This window comes from Dermacentor albipictus, chromosome 5, assembly GCF_038994185.2.
Source record: "Dermacentor albipictus isolate Rhodes 1998 colony chromosome 5, USDA_Dalb.pri_finalv2, whole genome shotgun sequence".
Taxonomy (NCBI): domain Eukaryota; kingdom Metazoa; phylum Arthropoda; class Arachnida; order Ixodida; family Ixodidae; genus Dermacentor; species Dermacentor albipictus.
In genome coordinates, this window is record NC_091825.1 from 55,942,170 (window position 1) to 55,959,887 (window position 17,718).

The 17,718-nt window shown below is 49.0% G+C and overlaps 2 protein-coding genes across 4 annotated transcripts in view; both read left to right on the forward strand.

Annotated features, from left to right (window-relative positions):
• Positions 1 to 17,718, forward strand: part of LOC135913255 (neprilysin-like) — a 170,116-nt gene that overhangs the window by 74,187 nt on the left and 78,211 nt on the right. The window lies entirely within an intron of this gene.
• Positions 9,739 to 10,892, forward strand: LOC139060287 (uncharacterized). The gene has a single exon (XM_070539385.1). It carries the CDS (start codon positions 9,792 to 9,794, stop codon positions 10,890 to 10,892), a length of 1,101 nt encoding a protein of 366 aa, XP_070395486.1. The 5' UTR covers positions 9,739 to 9,791.

The window sequence follows — 17,718 nt, forward strand, 5'->3', positions numbered from 1 at the left end:
CAGCGGAGGAACGAAAATATTGACGTCATAGCACACGAGGACAAAAGCGTGACATATGATGAGCAGCGATGAAATGCCCATTACGGTGCCTGCTGAACCGAGCGACCGAGGATAGCCTCCACTTTGGCCGAGCTACAAACATACAAAAATCCTTTCTTAATGCAAGGAAGAAGTAAGGCGTGCAGGCACGGACACACGAGGAGAGAAGTGGACAACACGAACGCCGCACGGCGGCCCTCGAACGGCAAACGGCGTGCGGCGAGTTGCCGTGCAGGTAACGTGGACGGGCCTTTTACACGTTCATTGTAACACTAGCCGGCCGGCTCCGAAAGGGACTAGGATATGCGGCGTTCGTGTTGTCCACTTCTCTACTCTTGTGTCCGTGTCTGAACGCCTTACCCCTTCTTTGCATTTTGAATCCTTACCAACTAGCTCAAGTTTCTGTCATTCTAAAAATCCTTTCTCTATGCTAGAGGCTTCTAGAACACTAACCGGGCTAACCCTGGCCCCTGGGTAACCGAGACATGCACAGCGCTGTAGCGGAGAGCAGTTGACGTAGCATCTGCGAGTCGCATAGTTCGGCAGCTGGGAGTGGTCTCTCGTTCGGTTGGCGTTTCTCAACGCAACGTGTAAGGACTCGTCCACGTTACCCGCACGCAACTCACCGCACGCCGCTTGCTGTTCGCGGGCCGCCGTGCGACGGCAGTTTTAGACATTAGACATTATTTATTCATCATGAATTTGTACATCAACATAGGCAAACAACTGTTGGGCCCATAGCCAAGGCTAGTGTGGGCCCATGTGGTATACATGCGTTTGTGCTGCGGCGATCAGGACAGTGGTGAACAAATGTATATTGATTATACATAATTGTACAGGATGAGAAACAAGAGGGAAAAAAGAAAACATACATCAGTGCAACAATAGAATAGTGTTACAGAAAAAATATCACCGCAAAGCAACATTCTTAACTAATTTTTGAGAAATATAATCTTTTTATAGAAAATATAAAGTTACTGGCACTCTTCACTTCTATTGGTAAGGCGTTCCATATCTTTGTACCATGATACTGAATTAGTCTTTGACCGTATGTGTTTCGGGTAACTGGTAAATTGAAATTTATGTTAGTGGCGTGTCTAGTATTTCGTGTAGGAATCGCAAATATACTAAACGACAATGAGTGATTGAGACATATTATGTTATTCACTAAAATAGCAACTTTCATTTCGGAGGATAGGGTAAAGGGAAGTATTTTCAACCTGCAAAATAAATGACTGCTGGATTCGAATGGACAAGAAAACGTCATTATCCGCACCGCTCTCTTTTGTAAGCGCAAAATTGGATCCAAATATGTTTTAAATGTGGACGACCATGATTCGCAACAGTATGTCATATGACAATGAAAGAGAGAAAAGTAGATTATTTTCAGTACCGAAATATCGAAGCATGCCCTCGCCTTTAAGAGCCCATAACACGCTGACGCTAGCTTCGAACATACATTATCAATGTGTGGTTTCCAGTTTAAACTACTGTCTAGTGTCACGCCCAGATATTTAATTGTGTTCACCTGTTCCAGAATGCTATTATCAAGATATATTTGCAGGGGTGCACTGTTAACATGACTATGTCTAGAATGAAAAATCATGTAGTGAGTTTTAGCTTTGTTAAGTGTAAGTTTGTTTGCTCCAAACCACGATGAAACACAGATTAGTTCTTTATTAGCAATCTGTATGACTTCGTGAAGTGTTTTGCCTGTAAACACTAGTGCAGTATCGTCCGCGTACATGACAGCTTTGGCAGATGTGAGAATTGAAGGAAAATCGTTGACATACAAGGAAAATAAAATTGGTCCTAGGACAGAACCCTGTGGCACACCAGTTTTAACAAAAGAACACGAAGACGTAAAATTAGTAATTTTAACAAACTGCTGTCGGTTGGTTAAGTAACTAGCAAATAAATTTAAAGTACTGGCACTGAAACCGTAGTATTCAAGTTTCTTTAGTAGTATGGAATGAATAACTGTATCGAAAGCTTTCTTGAGGTCTAGAAATATTACTAGGGCTAATTCATTATTATGGAGTGCTTCGTTTATATGCTGCGACAACTCTAGCACTGCTGAGGACGTAGAGCGACCGGTTCTGAAGCCATGCTGAGATTCATTTAAAATGTTGTTTGTGCTCAGGTACTCTTTCAATTGAATAGAAATAACCTTTTCAAACACGGTATTAATAATACTCAAAACCGAGATTGGTCGATAACTTCCAGGGTCATTATTATCACCACATTTATATATAGGAGATACTTTAGCAATCTTTAGAGCTTCAGGGTATGTACCGCGTGCGATATTAAGATTGAATATGATTGTAAGAACAGGGCAGAGGAGGTCAACGTTATCTTTTAAAACTTTGACAGTAATGCCATCGTGACCAGCCGCCTTGTTAGCATTCATATCGGTTAATATTTTTTGTACTAGAGTATCTTCTATTGGTTTAAGGCAAAATGTACAGCACAATAACGGGTAATTAACATCACATGTCTGATGAGTTATACTGTCAGCTAGAACTGGCCCAACGTTGGTGAAGTATGTGTTGAACTCATCAACTTTTTCGGTGTCAATCCGGTCAGGAGCAATGTGCCTTTTCACAGGTGCACTAATTACGTTGTTAATAATGTCCCACATCTTTCTAGAATTACCCTGAGCCTTACGGATTAGTTGCGCGTTAAACTCTTTTTTCCTTATACGAATGATTGCAACGACAAAATTGCGGGATCTACGAAACTGCTGTAAATAGTACATATTATGTCTTTGCTGTTTCCACTTCTGATACCAAGTGTCTCTTTCCTTAATGGCGCTTAATATAGTCTTAGTCATCCATGGACACAACGGCTGCTCGTACCTGTGATGATTGGTTGTTGTGCATTCAGAGATGACACGGGAGAGGGTTTTCAGTAGCTTGTCACATTCGGTATTGTTGTCTGCAGTGAGTACGTCAGAGAAATTTATCTTCTTAATTTTTTCACGAAGCAGCGAGTAATTTATTCGACCTGTGCGTGGATTTAGTTTATTTCTAGTAATGCTTCTATCACTAGGTATTAATGCAAAGACAGGAGAGTGATCTGTTATACTCGTATTGTATACACCTGCGAGGATATTATTGTGATTGCATAGAATATGGTCGATGATTGTGGCTGAGGTTGCTGTAATTCTTGTGGGTTCAGAGATTGTGTTCTTGTAATTGTATGATTGTAATAACAAAGAATAATCGGCATTTAGGTCTCCGTAAGTGTCTATGTTGAAGTCCCCGGTTACAACTACAGAGTTAAAGTTTCTATCGGTCAAACCGGAAAGAATGGTTTCCAGAGCACTGTAAAACTGTTGTAAAATTGAACTGGGTGGTCGATAGACTACGCCTATGACCATGCCTGTAGGTATTGCGATAAAAAGTGATTCGATGTTATCATTGCTTATAAGCAATTGAGGCATTTCGATGTGGTTTAGTTCTTGTCTAACATATAAGGCAACACCTCCGCCACGTGATGAAGTCTGTCTTGGGTTAGATAGAAAATGATAACCGGAAATCGGAATGTGTTCGCTGTTTCTTAGCCATGTTTCCGAGAGCGCAATGATGTCGTAGGAAAACTGATGCTGCGCTAAAAATGCGCACAATAAATCTTTGTTTCTATTCAGGCTTCTGATGTTGCAGTGAAGTATAGACATGCATGGTTTTGCATGAAATTCGGTGTTAACTTCAGTGATTGAATATGCCATAAGGACGAAAAGGAGTAGCTAGTTAGAGATATGAACATTAGATAACGTTGGCTAGGTCTTCTTCAGTTCTTATGTGCAGTACAGTGGAATTTTCAAGCTTCCTCATTAGGATCTTAGATTGTGACACCCAAGCGAACTTCCAGTTTTTATCCCGCTTCGTTTGTATGGCTTTGCCGAGCAAGATCTTGTACTCTGGACAAAGATGCTCATTGATGTACACAGGTTCGTTCTTTTCAAGACCAAGTGACGATGTCGTTAACCTGTTACGTTTAGCACTCTGCAGCAGACGGTCACGAACGTTCCTGGAAACAAACTTAACGACAATGTTTGGTCGTCCTTTGTCTTTTGACGGAACCCGATGAACCACATCAATGTCTTCCAGTCGAAGCTCCTCCTTCAGGCATGTGGCTATCTTCAGCATCATATCGGGTAAAGATTCTTCAGAAGATGCAGGGACGTTTTTGATTTCTAAGTTGTTCCGACGGCTATACTGCTTTAGCTCTATCATTTCCTTCGTCATGGTCTTTACTTGAGTGTTTAATTCCTTTATATCTCGACTGTGGTCGGACTGCTTCTCCTTTACCTCAGTGAGTTCGCTGCACACGCCTTTCACATCTGCTCTGAGTTGCTCAAATATGGAGTTCATGTGGGTCATAGAATCTTTGAGTCCTTCCATATCGGTAGATGATTTCTTGTTATCATCAGCTATACCTTTGATGTCTGCTCTGATTATTGTAGTGATCTGTTCAAGGCGCAAAGTAACATCAACTAGAGCCTTTGCCAGTTCTTTAACAGTCGACGGTGGTTTGTCAGCAAGTGTCTGTCCAAGGTTTTTTAAAGGATTATCACCCATATTTAACAATAAACAGTAGAAACAGAGCGATCCAGGAGCCTAAGAATAATATCAAGCAGAAAAAACAGCTGTAGAACGTACCTGCAGAAAGCAGCAGAAAAGGCTTAGTTTCGAGCTGTTGCTTGCAGCTGCCTGGATCGCTCTGAATTGTGGCCGATGAAGGTCGGGCACGTCTTTTTAAGCTGTAGTCAGTTGCGCAGGAAGGGCTGAACTCTTGATATGCGCATGAGATGCCACTGCCACACCAAGTCACTGGAGCTTCCGTATCAAGTTGTACACGTGTGGCGAAGTGCGCAGGTTGTTGAAGGGACCAGTCGTCTGTGCGGCTATCGATGGCAAGCGCGGTGCTGTAGTCAGGTAGGGCGCCGGATCCTGCAGAAAGCAGCAGAAAATGCTTAGTTTCGAGCTGTTGCTTGCAGCTGCCTGGATCGCTCTGAATTGTGGCCGATGAAGGTCGGGCACGTCTTTTTAAGCTGTAGTCAGTTGCGCAGGAAGGGCTGAACTCTTGATATGCGCTCGTAATGTCGCGAACGGCGACATTACCTTGCCGTAGAGAGGATGGGGCGGGACCCACTTGTGCGGCAGCCGTACGGCGAAGCAGCCAGTCAGCGACCGAGGAGTGGTCACTCTGTCACCAACGGCAGCCTCACCGCCACTGATAGTTCGGCGCCGCCGATATCGTCGCTAGGCCTTTTCCGGTTCACTTCAAAGCTAAAGCTGACGGCGCTTCGGAATGAATCACCGACTCTCACAAGCCGCAATATTTTCTTACAGTTGTTGTCGCACTTCGCAATAATTATAATAATCGCGACATGCACTTCGAGTCGCCAGTTGTTTACCTCTGCTGGCAGAGCACGCGAATGCGCGAGGAGACGACGCAGCATAGTTTTACGTAACTATTTTTGTGACCCATGTGACCAAGCCGTGTTGCGTTTCCCCTCCCACGACGCCTATAACATCACCCGGAGCCCAGAAACCGAAACCGAAATCGCTCGGTATAATAATGCTATTATTAAATTATTTATTGGGTATATATGAATCCCGCTGTGTGTATCGTGCTTCCTGAAGCAGTACGCAACGCTTGAATCGAAGAACGCATCAAAGAATCGAAAAACGGCTTCAGCCCCCCCCCCCCCCCTCCCCGACATTTTTTCGTGCTGTCCATGCACTGCCGACCTGAACAACTCCCGGCGCCGGAAATCATTCTGGATTTTGTCTAAAATATATTTTTCACGCTCGGAAAGACATCTCAGCGCTTACATTGCGAACTCGGGCTGGATTTCGCGGCAACGCCCATATACCTGGAGTCACATAACGCATAACGCAAGGAGCCCCGTCCGAGCACAAAGTTTCAAGGGCATTTTGATGGCGAGCGGGCTCGTCGCGGCTACTCGCGGAGGCCGCGGAATCTACGGAGCGCATGGATTTCAATTCCGTAACTTAATCGGAATAAAGTTCTCATAAACTTTTGATGCAAAAGGTGCACTGACATTTCTAAAGTCATGCTTTAGATTTTCGATTCAGGAACTTTGTGGGCTCAATATTCTTATAAATATTTGGCACTGAAGGGGCATTGACGTTTTTAAAGCCGTACATTGGAAAATACAAGGAGACAAGCCAAATCAAAACACTATCAGACAAGTTGACAAAGCACGCGGCGACGTCCGATGAGTCGAAGCGCTTTGGTTGTTCATTTGTGCCGTCATGTTAGAGAAAAAAATATCAATTCTTTTTTCACCTGCGCTAAAGCATCATTGTCAAGACACTAAAAACAGCAAACGTAGCTACCTTGTTATTTATTTTTCTACTTGGACTTTTATTTGCGAGGACACATCGAGCCTCTTCAATTTTCTTGTTCTAGCTACCTGCAGCTACCAGATCCAGACGGAGCGCATGCGTTTTTCTCGTGTTGCTCCGACCGCCGCGCGGCGCACTTCGGTGCGCATTCGTTTTTCTCTGGCCGAGTGGATTTTCGCCTCGCAGAGTTTCGGGCGCTTTCTGGATAGCAGACGAGAAAAGGAAACAATTGTCGCTCGCCGCCGTCACTGTGGGGACTCGACGGATTGCAACGTGCTCACTTGAGCTCAACCCCTGCGGAAAGTCTTGTCTCGCGGTTTAGGATACCGAGCAATGTGCGTATGGTCCTCTGTGGACCAAGCATCTAACGTTTTCTTCGATATTCCTTCGGTAGCCACATTAGGTGGCCAAAGTAGGTTCTCTATTGGGACCAACATGCTTTCCTTTGCGTTTTTTTTTGTTCATTTCGGTGCCCCCACTCTACAAAAAAATAAAGACATTGTTGCGGCGCAGTGAAGTGTCGCATGGTGAAAGTTCGATTTTGTTACTTCTTCTGCGGAAAGTAATGGGCCACGGGACGCTTCAGTTGCCGGATATGATACTCTTATTGTATTTTTTCAATAGCGATTATATGGACACTCGAGGTGCGGTCCTGCCGTCGCCCTCATATTCTGTATAAAGTCCAAGGCCGATAACATCGTGACCGCTCGCCGCATGCTGTATGTGCGAGTGAAAGCGTAAGGAGGGGGGGGGGGGGTCGATGGCATGGGTGAGCCGACGATGGTGGCTCACTCTTGTGTACACAAGGGAGAAAAGCGGGGATGAAGCGCGCCATCTTCCGTCACGCTGGATACATCAGGGGGTGCGGAGGGGGGGGGGGGAGGGGGGCGGCCCTTAGGATTCTGTGAATCTGTGATTGCACAATGTGATTATTTGCCGTGTTCGATGTATTATATGCAGTGACTTTTTCTTAGATACGCAGATTTATTACAGACTCATACGTATACTTTTATATCCTGTTGCGAGGTTTTGTGTATAGGTGCAGTGAACTTTGTTTCCAGAGACACATTTTTTTTGCCCTTTATGAAGCTTTATCTTCGCATTTGTGTATTGCATTGTATGTCTTCGCATTTCTAATGTGCGAGGGCGAGTCAAATGAAAGTGAGTCAACCAACCCCGCGCAATAATGGTTTGGTTCATTATCTGCAAGGCATGCGCATAGCACACAGGCATCTCTCATTTACAAAAGTGACACGCAGGTGTGAGGATAAATGTTATTTAATGCGCTCATACACTAGTTTGAACATGGTAGCGTGACATAACCCAGTTGAAAATGACAACAGAGGTTGTGTTCAGTACTACAGAAATTTCTGTTGTACAACAGGATTTTTCTGTAGTAACTACAGATTCCTGATGGAGCGACAGACTTTTCTGATGTACAACAGACATTTGTTGTTGCTACTACAGAAGTACAGTCTGTCGTATGTCTGTTGTTACAACAGAAAGCTGAAGCTCTACAACAGATTTTTGTAGTACTACAGAAATTTCTGTTGTACAACAGGATTTTTCTGTAGTAACTACAGATTCCTGATGGAGCGACAGACTTTTCTGATGTACAACAGACATTTGTTGTTGCTACTACAGAAGTACAGTCTGTCGTATGTCTGTTGTTACAACAGAAAGCTGAAGCTCTACAACAAATTTTTGTAGTACTACAGAAAAAATTGTCATCACTACAGGCACCCTGTTGTCCCAACAGAAATGTTCCTGAAGTAACCCGAAAAACTTCTGTAGTGCTACAGAGAGCTGTTGAAATACTACAGAAACCTGTTGTGGCAACAGGCCCCCAATTGTCACAACAGAAGTGTTCCTGAAGTCATTCGACCAACTTCTGTTGTACTACAGAAAAATGTTGTTGTACGACAGAAGCCTATCATTGCAACAGGCCCCCAGTTGTCATAACAGAAGTGTTCCTGAAGTAATGGACAAACTTCTGTTGTACTACAGAGAACTGTTCCACAACGGAAACCTATCGCCGCAACATGTACCCAATGATGACAACAGAAGTGCACTGAAATTGTGTGATGCGACAAGCTTCTGTAGTGCCCGGTTGAAAAAGACAAAAGGAATTCCTGTCGCAACTACAGAAATTATGTTGTACGACAGAAGTCGTTGACATTTCTTAATTGGGAGACATTTCTGACATTAGGACAGAAATTCTGATTTCGCAACAGAAGCATTCTGTCGCGACAACAAGAGTTCTGAAGTCGGAACAACAGCTTTATATCCTGACAGCGACTCCGACGTTACGACACCAATTCTGACGTCGCAGCAGAAACATTCGGTCGCGACGGCCAAGAGTTCCGAAGTTGCAACAGAAGCGCTTTCCGTCGCGGTCCTTTAAAATTGTATGTTTTCGCATCGGTGGTGTACACTGTACTTTTCTCTTGCGCGGTATTCAATCGCGCTTCTCTGAAGCCGGCAATGCTGATGGCACCGACACCGGTAATAAAGTCGACGTGGCGAATAGTTATAATTGTGCCGTGACGACGCGGCACGAGCAACGCCCTACCGGCCTCCTCAAAATCGGCCGCTGATCAAAATCATACCATCTGCGGGAATGGCTGCGTATCCATTTTTTTTTGTAAGATGTGGCACACAGGCCTGTGGACTTACATGTGCTGTTACACTGACACATTAGTTAATTTCCCAGGAATATTTCACAAGCTTGTGCGAAGCGGAAAAGAAGATTTCGGTTGTTCCACAAAGTTGCGTGAAAAGCTGTCTCGCTCGGATCTCATTAATCTGGTACAGCGCTGCCGTGAGAAGCCAGTATGCTGTCAGAAAGAACTCTCATCCACGAATGTTTATGTAGCTATTTTGCATTGAACACACGAATTATATGCGCGCTCAAAAGTGTAAAGAATGAGAGACGACTGTCGAAACTAGCAGTAATAACCCTAAAAGTCAACGCGTTGTCTATTTCTGAATTTCTTATTTAATATGGATATCGTACATCGAAATCGATGTTCTAGCACTGCACGATGTACCTGTCGATGGTACGAACACTCTTGCTCTTCTAGAGATGCGGCACTTGACGCGGTGGAGTGATAGCGGATCTTGGCTCTCAAAATGCAAATGTAAACAGCAGCGCATCAGCACGTCGTACTGTTCACATGGCTAAAACGTACCCTCGAAAAGCATGTCAGTGGTGGTGCAGTCACTCTGCCTCTGGACACGGACGCGTTCGGACGCAAGATGTCGAGCTCTGCAAGAGCGGTTTCAGCGGCCGCGTCTGGCCGTGGTAACAGGTCTTCTGTCGCCCCACCGGGCTATCGGTATCTACTACCAACTTTGCCATCAGGCGAAACTATGAAGGAGTGTCTGTTCTTACATTGTGACGTTGCCGGGAGACCATACCGCCTCGAAGACTTCCGTGACCCGCTGCAAGAACTCGGTGTATTGAAAGACGTGACCGGTATTGGGCCCTTCCAAATGACGCATGTGTGGCTCATCAAGCTACGAACTCCAGAGGTGAAGGAAGTGCTGGTTAGAGCGGGAGGCCTGGAGGTAAAAGGGCGCTTTTGCGCCGTCATTGACCCAGTGCAACAAGACATCACACTCAAAGTACACTGGGTTCCATTCCACGTTACCGGGGAAGCATTGAAGAAGGCTTTCGACCACTATGGCGAAGTGAAAGAAGTAAGACAAGAAGATTGGAAGGTGAGGGGCTTCGAGCAAGCTGAGTCTACCACGCGTATTGTGCGGATGACGCTCCGAGAGAACTTAACACCGGACTCTCTGCCCCATTTGTTCAAGATCTTTGGTGGCTCTGTGCTGGTTGTCGTTCCCGGGAGAGCTCCGATTTGCCTGCGGTGTCGACGCAAAGGACACATTAGAAGAGACTGCAGAGTGCCAAGGTGTTCTGAGTGCCGGGAATTCGGCCATGAAGCACATGATTGCGTACGTACGTATGCAAGAGTTACTGGCAGCACGCAACCCGACGACGAAGGTCTGGAATTGATGGAAGAAGAGGTAACGGAGAAACTGACAGCGTCCTCGGAAACGCCGGTTCAACAGGTGGCAAGTGTCGCAAATAAGGTGGCAACGCCATCCGCGTCGACACAGGACGCCACAGCAGGAAGAAAGCAGAAAGAAAGAAGAAGGAATGAAGAAGAGAAGACACCGCCTGCGCCCGCAGAAACGGAGCCCGGGTGTGACGCGTTTAACGTGGAGATGGACGCGGAGCCAGAGACGCCATATGAGACGCCGGATGAGTTGGCCACTGAGGAGCCAGCCGTGCCTTCCAAGAGGCACCGAAGCGATGCTCCAGAAGAGGAGACGCCGGCTGACAGTGTTCAGCGCCTGGAGCCGCAGTGGATGGTGGTCCGGTCGACCCGGACCAAGAAAGGGAAGTCCGCCCCACCGCAACGGTCAGCGTCGCTCACCCGAGAAGGGCAGGCGACGCAGTGACCAACGCGACTGGTGTGGTGGTGGTGGTAAACATTTATTGCTTGAGCCTTTTTGCAACATTACTTGTGAGGGGGCTCAGGAGCGCGTAGGGTGTCCGGGAGTTTGTGGCCCTCGGCGACCCTCAGAGCCCAGTCCACCAGCCGTATTTGGTCGGCTGGGTTGGAGCTAGACACCGCGGTCTCCCATCCCTCGACGTCGGTGAGTTGCCACTCAGAGGGTGGCTGGAGCTCAGGGCATAGGAACATAATGTGATGGAAGTTAGCTCTAGGTGCGCCGCAGAGCGTACATTCCTGTTGATATAGGCCTGGATGAACCAGGGCGAGAAAAGCTGGAGAAAGAAAAGTTTGTGCCTGAAGCTGGCGCCAGGTACTTTGTTGGAATTTTGTTAAGGATTTATCTGGGGGAGGGTATCTCAACCGCATTTCGCGGTAGTGGAGGGTGATCTCGTGATATTCGACCAATCGGTCTCTGGCGTTATCCAGGTCATCGGACGGCGTGGCTCGGTTGACGGCTACTCGAGCGATAGAATGGGCCATCTCATTGCCTGGATGGCCTGCGTGCGCGGGCACCCAGATGAGCTTAATTGGTCTGAGGGGGGTCTGATGATTGAGAATTTTCAGTGCCGGTTCATGAACTCGGCCTTTCGAGTAGTTGCGGATTGCAGTTTTTGAATCACTAAGGATAACCTCGGCAGTGGTGGTTGAGATGGCCAGCGCTATGGCAGCCTCCTCCGCCTCTATGGACGTGCGCGCGTGTATTGTGGCAGCTGTGATGTAACCAAGTTGATGGGACACTGCACTTACGGCATAGGCTGGTTTCTGTGGGTAACTAGCGGCGTCGACACACACAGTGAGGTGGTCGTGTTGGTGTTGTTTGTAGAGGGCTTTTGCCCTGGTCTGCCTGCGTGCCTCGTGATGCACGGGGTGCATGTTTTTAGGCAGGGGGAGAACAGTGATGCAGTTTTGTATGCCCGATGGTAGAGGACATGTCTGATGGGCCTGGGAAGTCGGGATTAGTCCTAGTTTGTCCAGGATGTGCCGACCTGTGGTGGTAGAGGACAGCCTCTCAATTTGGGCTGTGCGATGGGCTTCCGTGAGCTCATCAAATGTGTTATGTACCCCCATGCGAAGGAGGCGCTCGTTTGGCGTGTGCCTGGGGAGGTTAAGTGCAGTCTTATACGCCTGACGTATGAGGGCATCCACTTTTTCTGTTTCCGTCCGGTTGAGATGTAGGTATGGGAGCGAGTATAGTACTCTGCTTATGACAAAAGCCTGCACTAACTTTCTCAAGTCATGCTCTCTCATCCCATTGTGTCTATTGGCTATCCGCTTAATCAGGCGCATAGTGTGGTGTACTGTGGTGGTGAGTTTGTTCAAGGTCGCTGTATGTCTGCCGTTGTTCTGCATGACCATGCCAAGCACTCGTAGCTGTGTGACCTCTGGAATGGAATACGTCTTCATGTGGATACGGATGCTAGGGTTTGGAGTTGGGTCTGTGCGACTCTTCGGGGGGTGAAGAACAAGAAGTTCCGACTTGGTGGGGGAGCACGCGAGACCTATTGCCATAGCCCGCTCCACCACCACATCGGCCCCTGCTTGTAAGGTCGCCTCCATGTCGCCTATGCTGCCTGTAGTGGTCCACAAGGTGATATCATCTGCATACAGGGAGTGCGAGAGGTTGGGAATATTTGCCAGGTCTCTGGCCATGGGAATGAGAGTAAGGTTAAAGAGTAGTGGCGAGAGCACTGACCCTTGCGGTGTGCCTCTGCTACCCAGTTGGACCTTGTCTGTTGCCAGTTCTCCCACAGTAAGGACCGCAGTCCTGGCCTGTAGGAAAGCTGTGACATAGGCGTGAGTTCTCCCGCCTACGTGTAGATCGGATAAGGCATTCAGCACTGCGGTATGTTCCACATTGTCAAAGGCCTTGGTCAGGTCGAGTGCTAGTATGGCTCTTGTGCGTTTGGCATGCCGGGGGTGCAGGACTTCTTCAGAGAGCTGAAGCATGACGTCTTGCGTGGATAGATGCCCGCGGAAGCCAATCATTGTGTGAGGGAAGAGATTATGTGTTTGCATATGCTGTTGGAGTCTTTCTAGTATGACATGTTCGAAGAGCTTACCTAGACATGAAGTGAGTGAAATCGGACGTAGGTTTTTTAGATCTAGCGGCTTGCCTGGCTTGGGAATAAAGGTTATCTTTGCATGGGTCCACTGTGGTGGGAGGGTTCCTGCGGCCCAGTGCGAGTTAAAGAGTTGGGTTATCGCCTGTATCGACCTGTCATCAAGGTTTCGAAGGGCTTTGTTCGTGATGTTATCCTCCCCCGGAGCGGATGTGGTTCTGAGCTTATGTAAGGCTGCTCGGACTTCCCAGACCGTGATGTCTGCATCTAGTTCTGGATTGTCCTGGCCGGTGTAAGGAGGTAAGGGGACCCTTGTGCGGTCCGCCAGATATAGGGTTTGGAGAGAGTCCAGTAGTGCTTTGTCTTCCGCTGGGTTGCTGTGCAGCAGCCGCGAAAGACTCTTGCGCTGTTGGATCTTGTTATTTTCGGGGTTTAGCAGGCATCGCAGGAATGACCACGTGTCCTTTAGGCCTAAATTCGCGCTCATGCGGTCGCAGAGCTGCCCCCACTGTTGGCGTGTTAGGTGTGTTGCGTGCTCTTCTATTTCCCTGACAAGGGCCGCGATTCGGGTTTTGAGTTTGCGATTGTGCTTATTTGCTAGCCAGCGTTTCTGTAAACTGTTGTGTGCCTCCCACATGTGTAATAGCCTACTGTCTGCGAGTTCTGAGTCTGACGCGGTTGGTACCTGGGATGTGGCCATTGTGGTATCTGCCATTAGTTGCTGCACCCACGTGTCCAGGTTATCGATGGTTTCAGGTGCGGCTGCTCTAATCCTTCGAAACCTGTCCCAGTCAGTGATGGCGACTTGGCGACGTTGTGTCTTGGAGAGCGTACGGGTAGGGATGTAGGTGCTAAGGATGAAGTGGTCACTGCCCAATGAGTTGAGCGTATTGAGCCATGTACCATTGGGTATGTGCTTAGTGAGAGTAAGGTCCGGGTTTGTGTTATGTTGGACACTGTTGCCGATCCTTGTGGGAAAATTAAGATCGTTGAGGAGCGATAGCCCCTCATTTTGGATGAGCGTCCACAGCGTGGTACCCTTCCGGCAGTTCTTTCTGTATCCCCAGGCAGTGTGGTTTGCGTTGAAGTCGCCCACTATTACTAATGGGTTCCTTCTGCAAATGTCTAAGGTTTTACGTATCGCCGTTACTAGCGGGGATGCAGGGCCCTTGGGGGGGCTGTAGATGTTGAGCACAAACAGACTGGTGTCGTGTCTGTGTTGGGGAAGAAGTTCTATGAGCACTCCATCAATGTCCGGAATATCAAGTGGATGGAGCGTAGCTGTATAATTTCGGTGTACCAATGTGGCTACCCTGCTGGAGGTCGCATTGGCGATCTCGAAAGGTGTGTAATTAAGGAGCTTTGCGGGTCCTTGTGTTTCTTGTAGTGCTATGATAGTGGGCGTTTGATCTGTGGGCAGGGACTGTAGGTGGAGTTGGAGGTTGCTGCGCTTAGCCCTGTAACTCCGGCAGTTCCACTGCCAAACCACGGCCCCCTTAGGCCGTGCTGCCATGATGATGACTGTGAAGGGACTCGGCTACGGAGGCCGAGGTTGTAGAATTTGAAGCTAGCAGCCCATTGAGCTGAGTTTGTATCTGAGACACGGTTGCTTCCTGGGTGCCCTGCCGTTTCTCGAGCGCCGTGAGTCTATTAGCTATATTTGCCATCCAGGCGGTATTGTCTTTCTGCATGGCCATGAGGCTTTGTTGCATGCTTTGGATAGCGTTTGCAAAGTCTGCCATGGAAGTGGTCCCGTTTTGAGAATTTTCTCCGCTACCATCAGGCTGCGCACGGCGCTTCTGAGGGGGATTCCTGGTGGGGGACGTTGCTTGTGACGGAAGGTTAGATGCCTGCGGCGCAGAGGGGGGTCTGACAGAGGGTGCCCTAGCGGCGGGTGGGGGATTAGGAGAGTCGGTTCTGCGCGTATGCATGTCGCGTTTAAGCAGTGATTGAATTTGTTCACGTAGTTCGGCGATTTCGGCACTTTGTTTCTGAAGCTGGGCCCTGAGCTCCTTATTTTCCCGCTCGAGAGACGGAGACCGCGGCCCCCAGCTCACCTGTTTCGTGGACTGAATCTCCGTCCCAGGTAGAGGAGGGTAGGAGGTGGAGCGGCTCCTGGTCCGGCCGCGCCCGGTTGTGGATCTGGATCTGGACCTGGACTGCGTCCTGGAGCGAGAGGCCCTGTCCGACTTCTTCTGGGGGTCCGAGAGCAGCCTCGTGGGACTGCGGGAGCTGCGTTGTTGGGTGGAGTCTGGGGTAGCCTTTTTCTCGATCAAAGCCACCTTGACGGTGGCGGGTGGAGACTTGGTCTTGCCGGTGCGGTCAAACCGCACCTTACACTTTTTGCACCCCGTGAAGTGCGCCCCTCCACAGAGGATGCACTTGGCGTTGCAGGTGGGTGGTTCGACGAGTTGATGCTCTACTCCGCAGCGCGGGCAGCGGTTGCTCTTGGGGTGCGGACACACGTCCACTCTGTGCCCTGCCCTCCAGCAGTTGTGGCATGCCTCCACTTTTGCCTTGAAATGGTGGCAGGCATATAGAGTCCCATAGAAGTTCAGCTGCTTCGGGAACGCTTGCACATTGATGAAGGTGATTAAGATAGACTTGGTTTTGCCCAGAGGTCTTGCGTCAGTGATCGTGTACTGGGAGCTCTTATTCATAGCTACCAAGTCTTGGATGATTTCTTCTGGATTTTGATTGTATAGCGCATTGTAAATGATGCCACGTACCGCATCGTCAGGGGCGGCCACGTAAGCGCGGAGTGGGTATTTCACGGTGTCTAGTATCAAAGAGTCCACAGCCACATACCTCTTCGCTCGGTCCTCCGCAGGGGTACTGATCGTGAACGAGTTGTTGAATGGGTTCAGGCGCAGTTTGTCCTCCTGCCGGGCGGTGTTATAGTCAATGCGGGCGTTCGCGCATACGAGTGGGAGAAGCACTCCGCCGTTGCACTGTCGCACGCACAGTCCGCCGCCGGGTCGGAATATGACCTTGAGGTCCGTTTTGGGTAGCTGGGGTAGAGGAGCGTGCCTTTTTGGCTTGCCGGAAGTCAGCGGAGCCGTCGGCGGGGTGGTTGAACTAGAAGAACTGCCGGTAGAACCGGCCGATGGCGCCGGGAGCGGACTCGGCGCCAGGTGTTGGAGCTTGGGGTAGGCAGCCTTCCGGGCTTCAAAGGCCCTCTGCCACCTTGGGTCACTTGCGAACTCCTCTGGGGTGATATTTTCTCCCTCGACACGGTAAGCCATCTCAAAGGACGGCTCCATGTCGCTGAGCGGCGTCGGAACAGACGCCGGTAGGCCAAGTAGTAGTAGTAGTAGAAAACTTTTAATGAGATCGTTTAAGAGATTCGCGGATTCGAAGCCTCCGTCGTCTTTCTTGGCGCCGGCGACTTGAGGCTTCTCTTCAGCAAGGTTGGGCCCCTAGTCCAGGGCTCCACTGAGTCGCGCTGCATCAGCAGCGTGCCGCACTAAGGCCCTTTGGGCCGCGAGCTCGCTGCTGGTGAGCCGGCTCTCCCATTGCTCCGCACTCGGGAATTCGTGTTGGTGGAATGCTTTATTTCGTTCGCACTCCCATGTGATGTGGTATAGTGTGGGTGTGTCGCCGCACCAGGGGCAGTTTGCTCTGTATTGTGTTGGTGACATCTTGTTATAGATGTACAAGTTGGGGAAGGAGTTTGTTTGTAGCCTACGCCAGTCGACTGCTTCCTCCCTCGTGAGGGCTTTGTGTGGTGGTGGGTACTTGAATCTAGTCCCCCTGTATAGTTGTAATGTCTCTGTGTATCCCCCCTCGCATGCTAGTAGCTGAAGCTCCAGAACATCTGACATGCCTGCTCGGTATGTAAGCCCTCGAGCTAGGCTGTCTGCTCTTTCGTTCCCCGCTACGCCTGCGTGGCCTGGGACCCAGATTATGTGTTGTATGGGTGTCTGCTCAGCAGAGGCTGCTGCCCCACTGATTATCCTGAGGGCCATGCCGCTAATTCTGCCCTTCGTATAGTTTTTACACGTGTCTTTCGAGTCTGTTAAGATGTTTAGGGATCGGCCTTTCCTATAGCCTTCTGCTACCGCCAGCGCGACGGCAATTTCCTCGGCCTCCGTTATGCCCACGACCTCCACTGAGGCGCATGTGGCCATGTCTCCTGTGCTATTAGCTACCACCGTAGCGGCTAAGCGCTTCCCTGCATGTACGTACATGGAGGCGTCCGTATAGACTGTGTTCTCTGACCGGCCTAGCCTCCTTTCTAGCTGCTCGGCCCTTGCTGTTCGTCTGTCCTCGTGTAGGTTAGGATCCATGTTTTTAGGCAGGGGTCCTACATTAAAGGTCTTTCTAAGGTCGTCCGGTACGTCCGCGTATCTGTCTACCAGTCCGCACGTGTTCCGACCCAGCCTTCTCAGGAGCGCCCTTCCCGTAGAGGAGCCTCTGAGTCTGATGAGTTGTGCCCCCAATTGAGCCTCGGCAAGCTCATCGAAGGTATTGCTGATTCCGAGTTGGAGTAGCTTCTCGTTTGATGCGTTTCTGGGCAGGTGTAGAGCAATCTTGTATGCCTTCCTGAGAATACAGTCGGCTTGCTCTCGCTCCGCCTTTGTTGTTGCGTGGTAGGGCAAGGAGTACATAACTCTGCTAACGATTAGGCTGTTGACGAGTTTGAGGGTATCTTCTTCTTTCATCCCGTACCTTCTCTGAGAGACTCTACTGATCATTCTGCCAACCTGC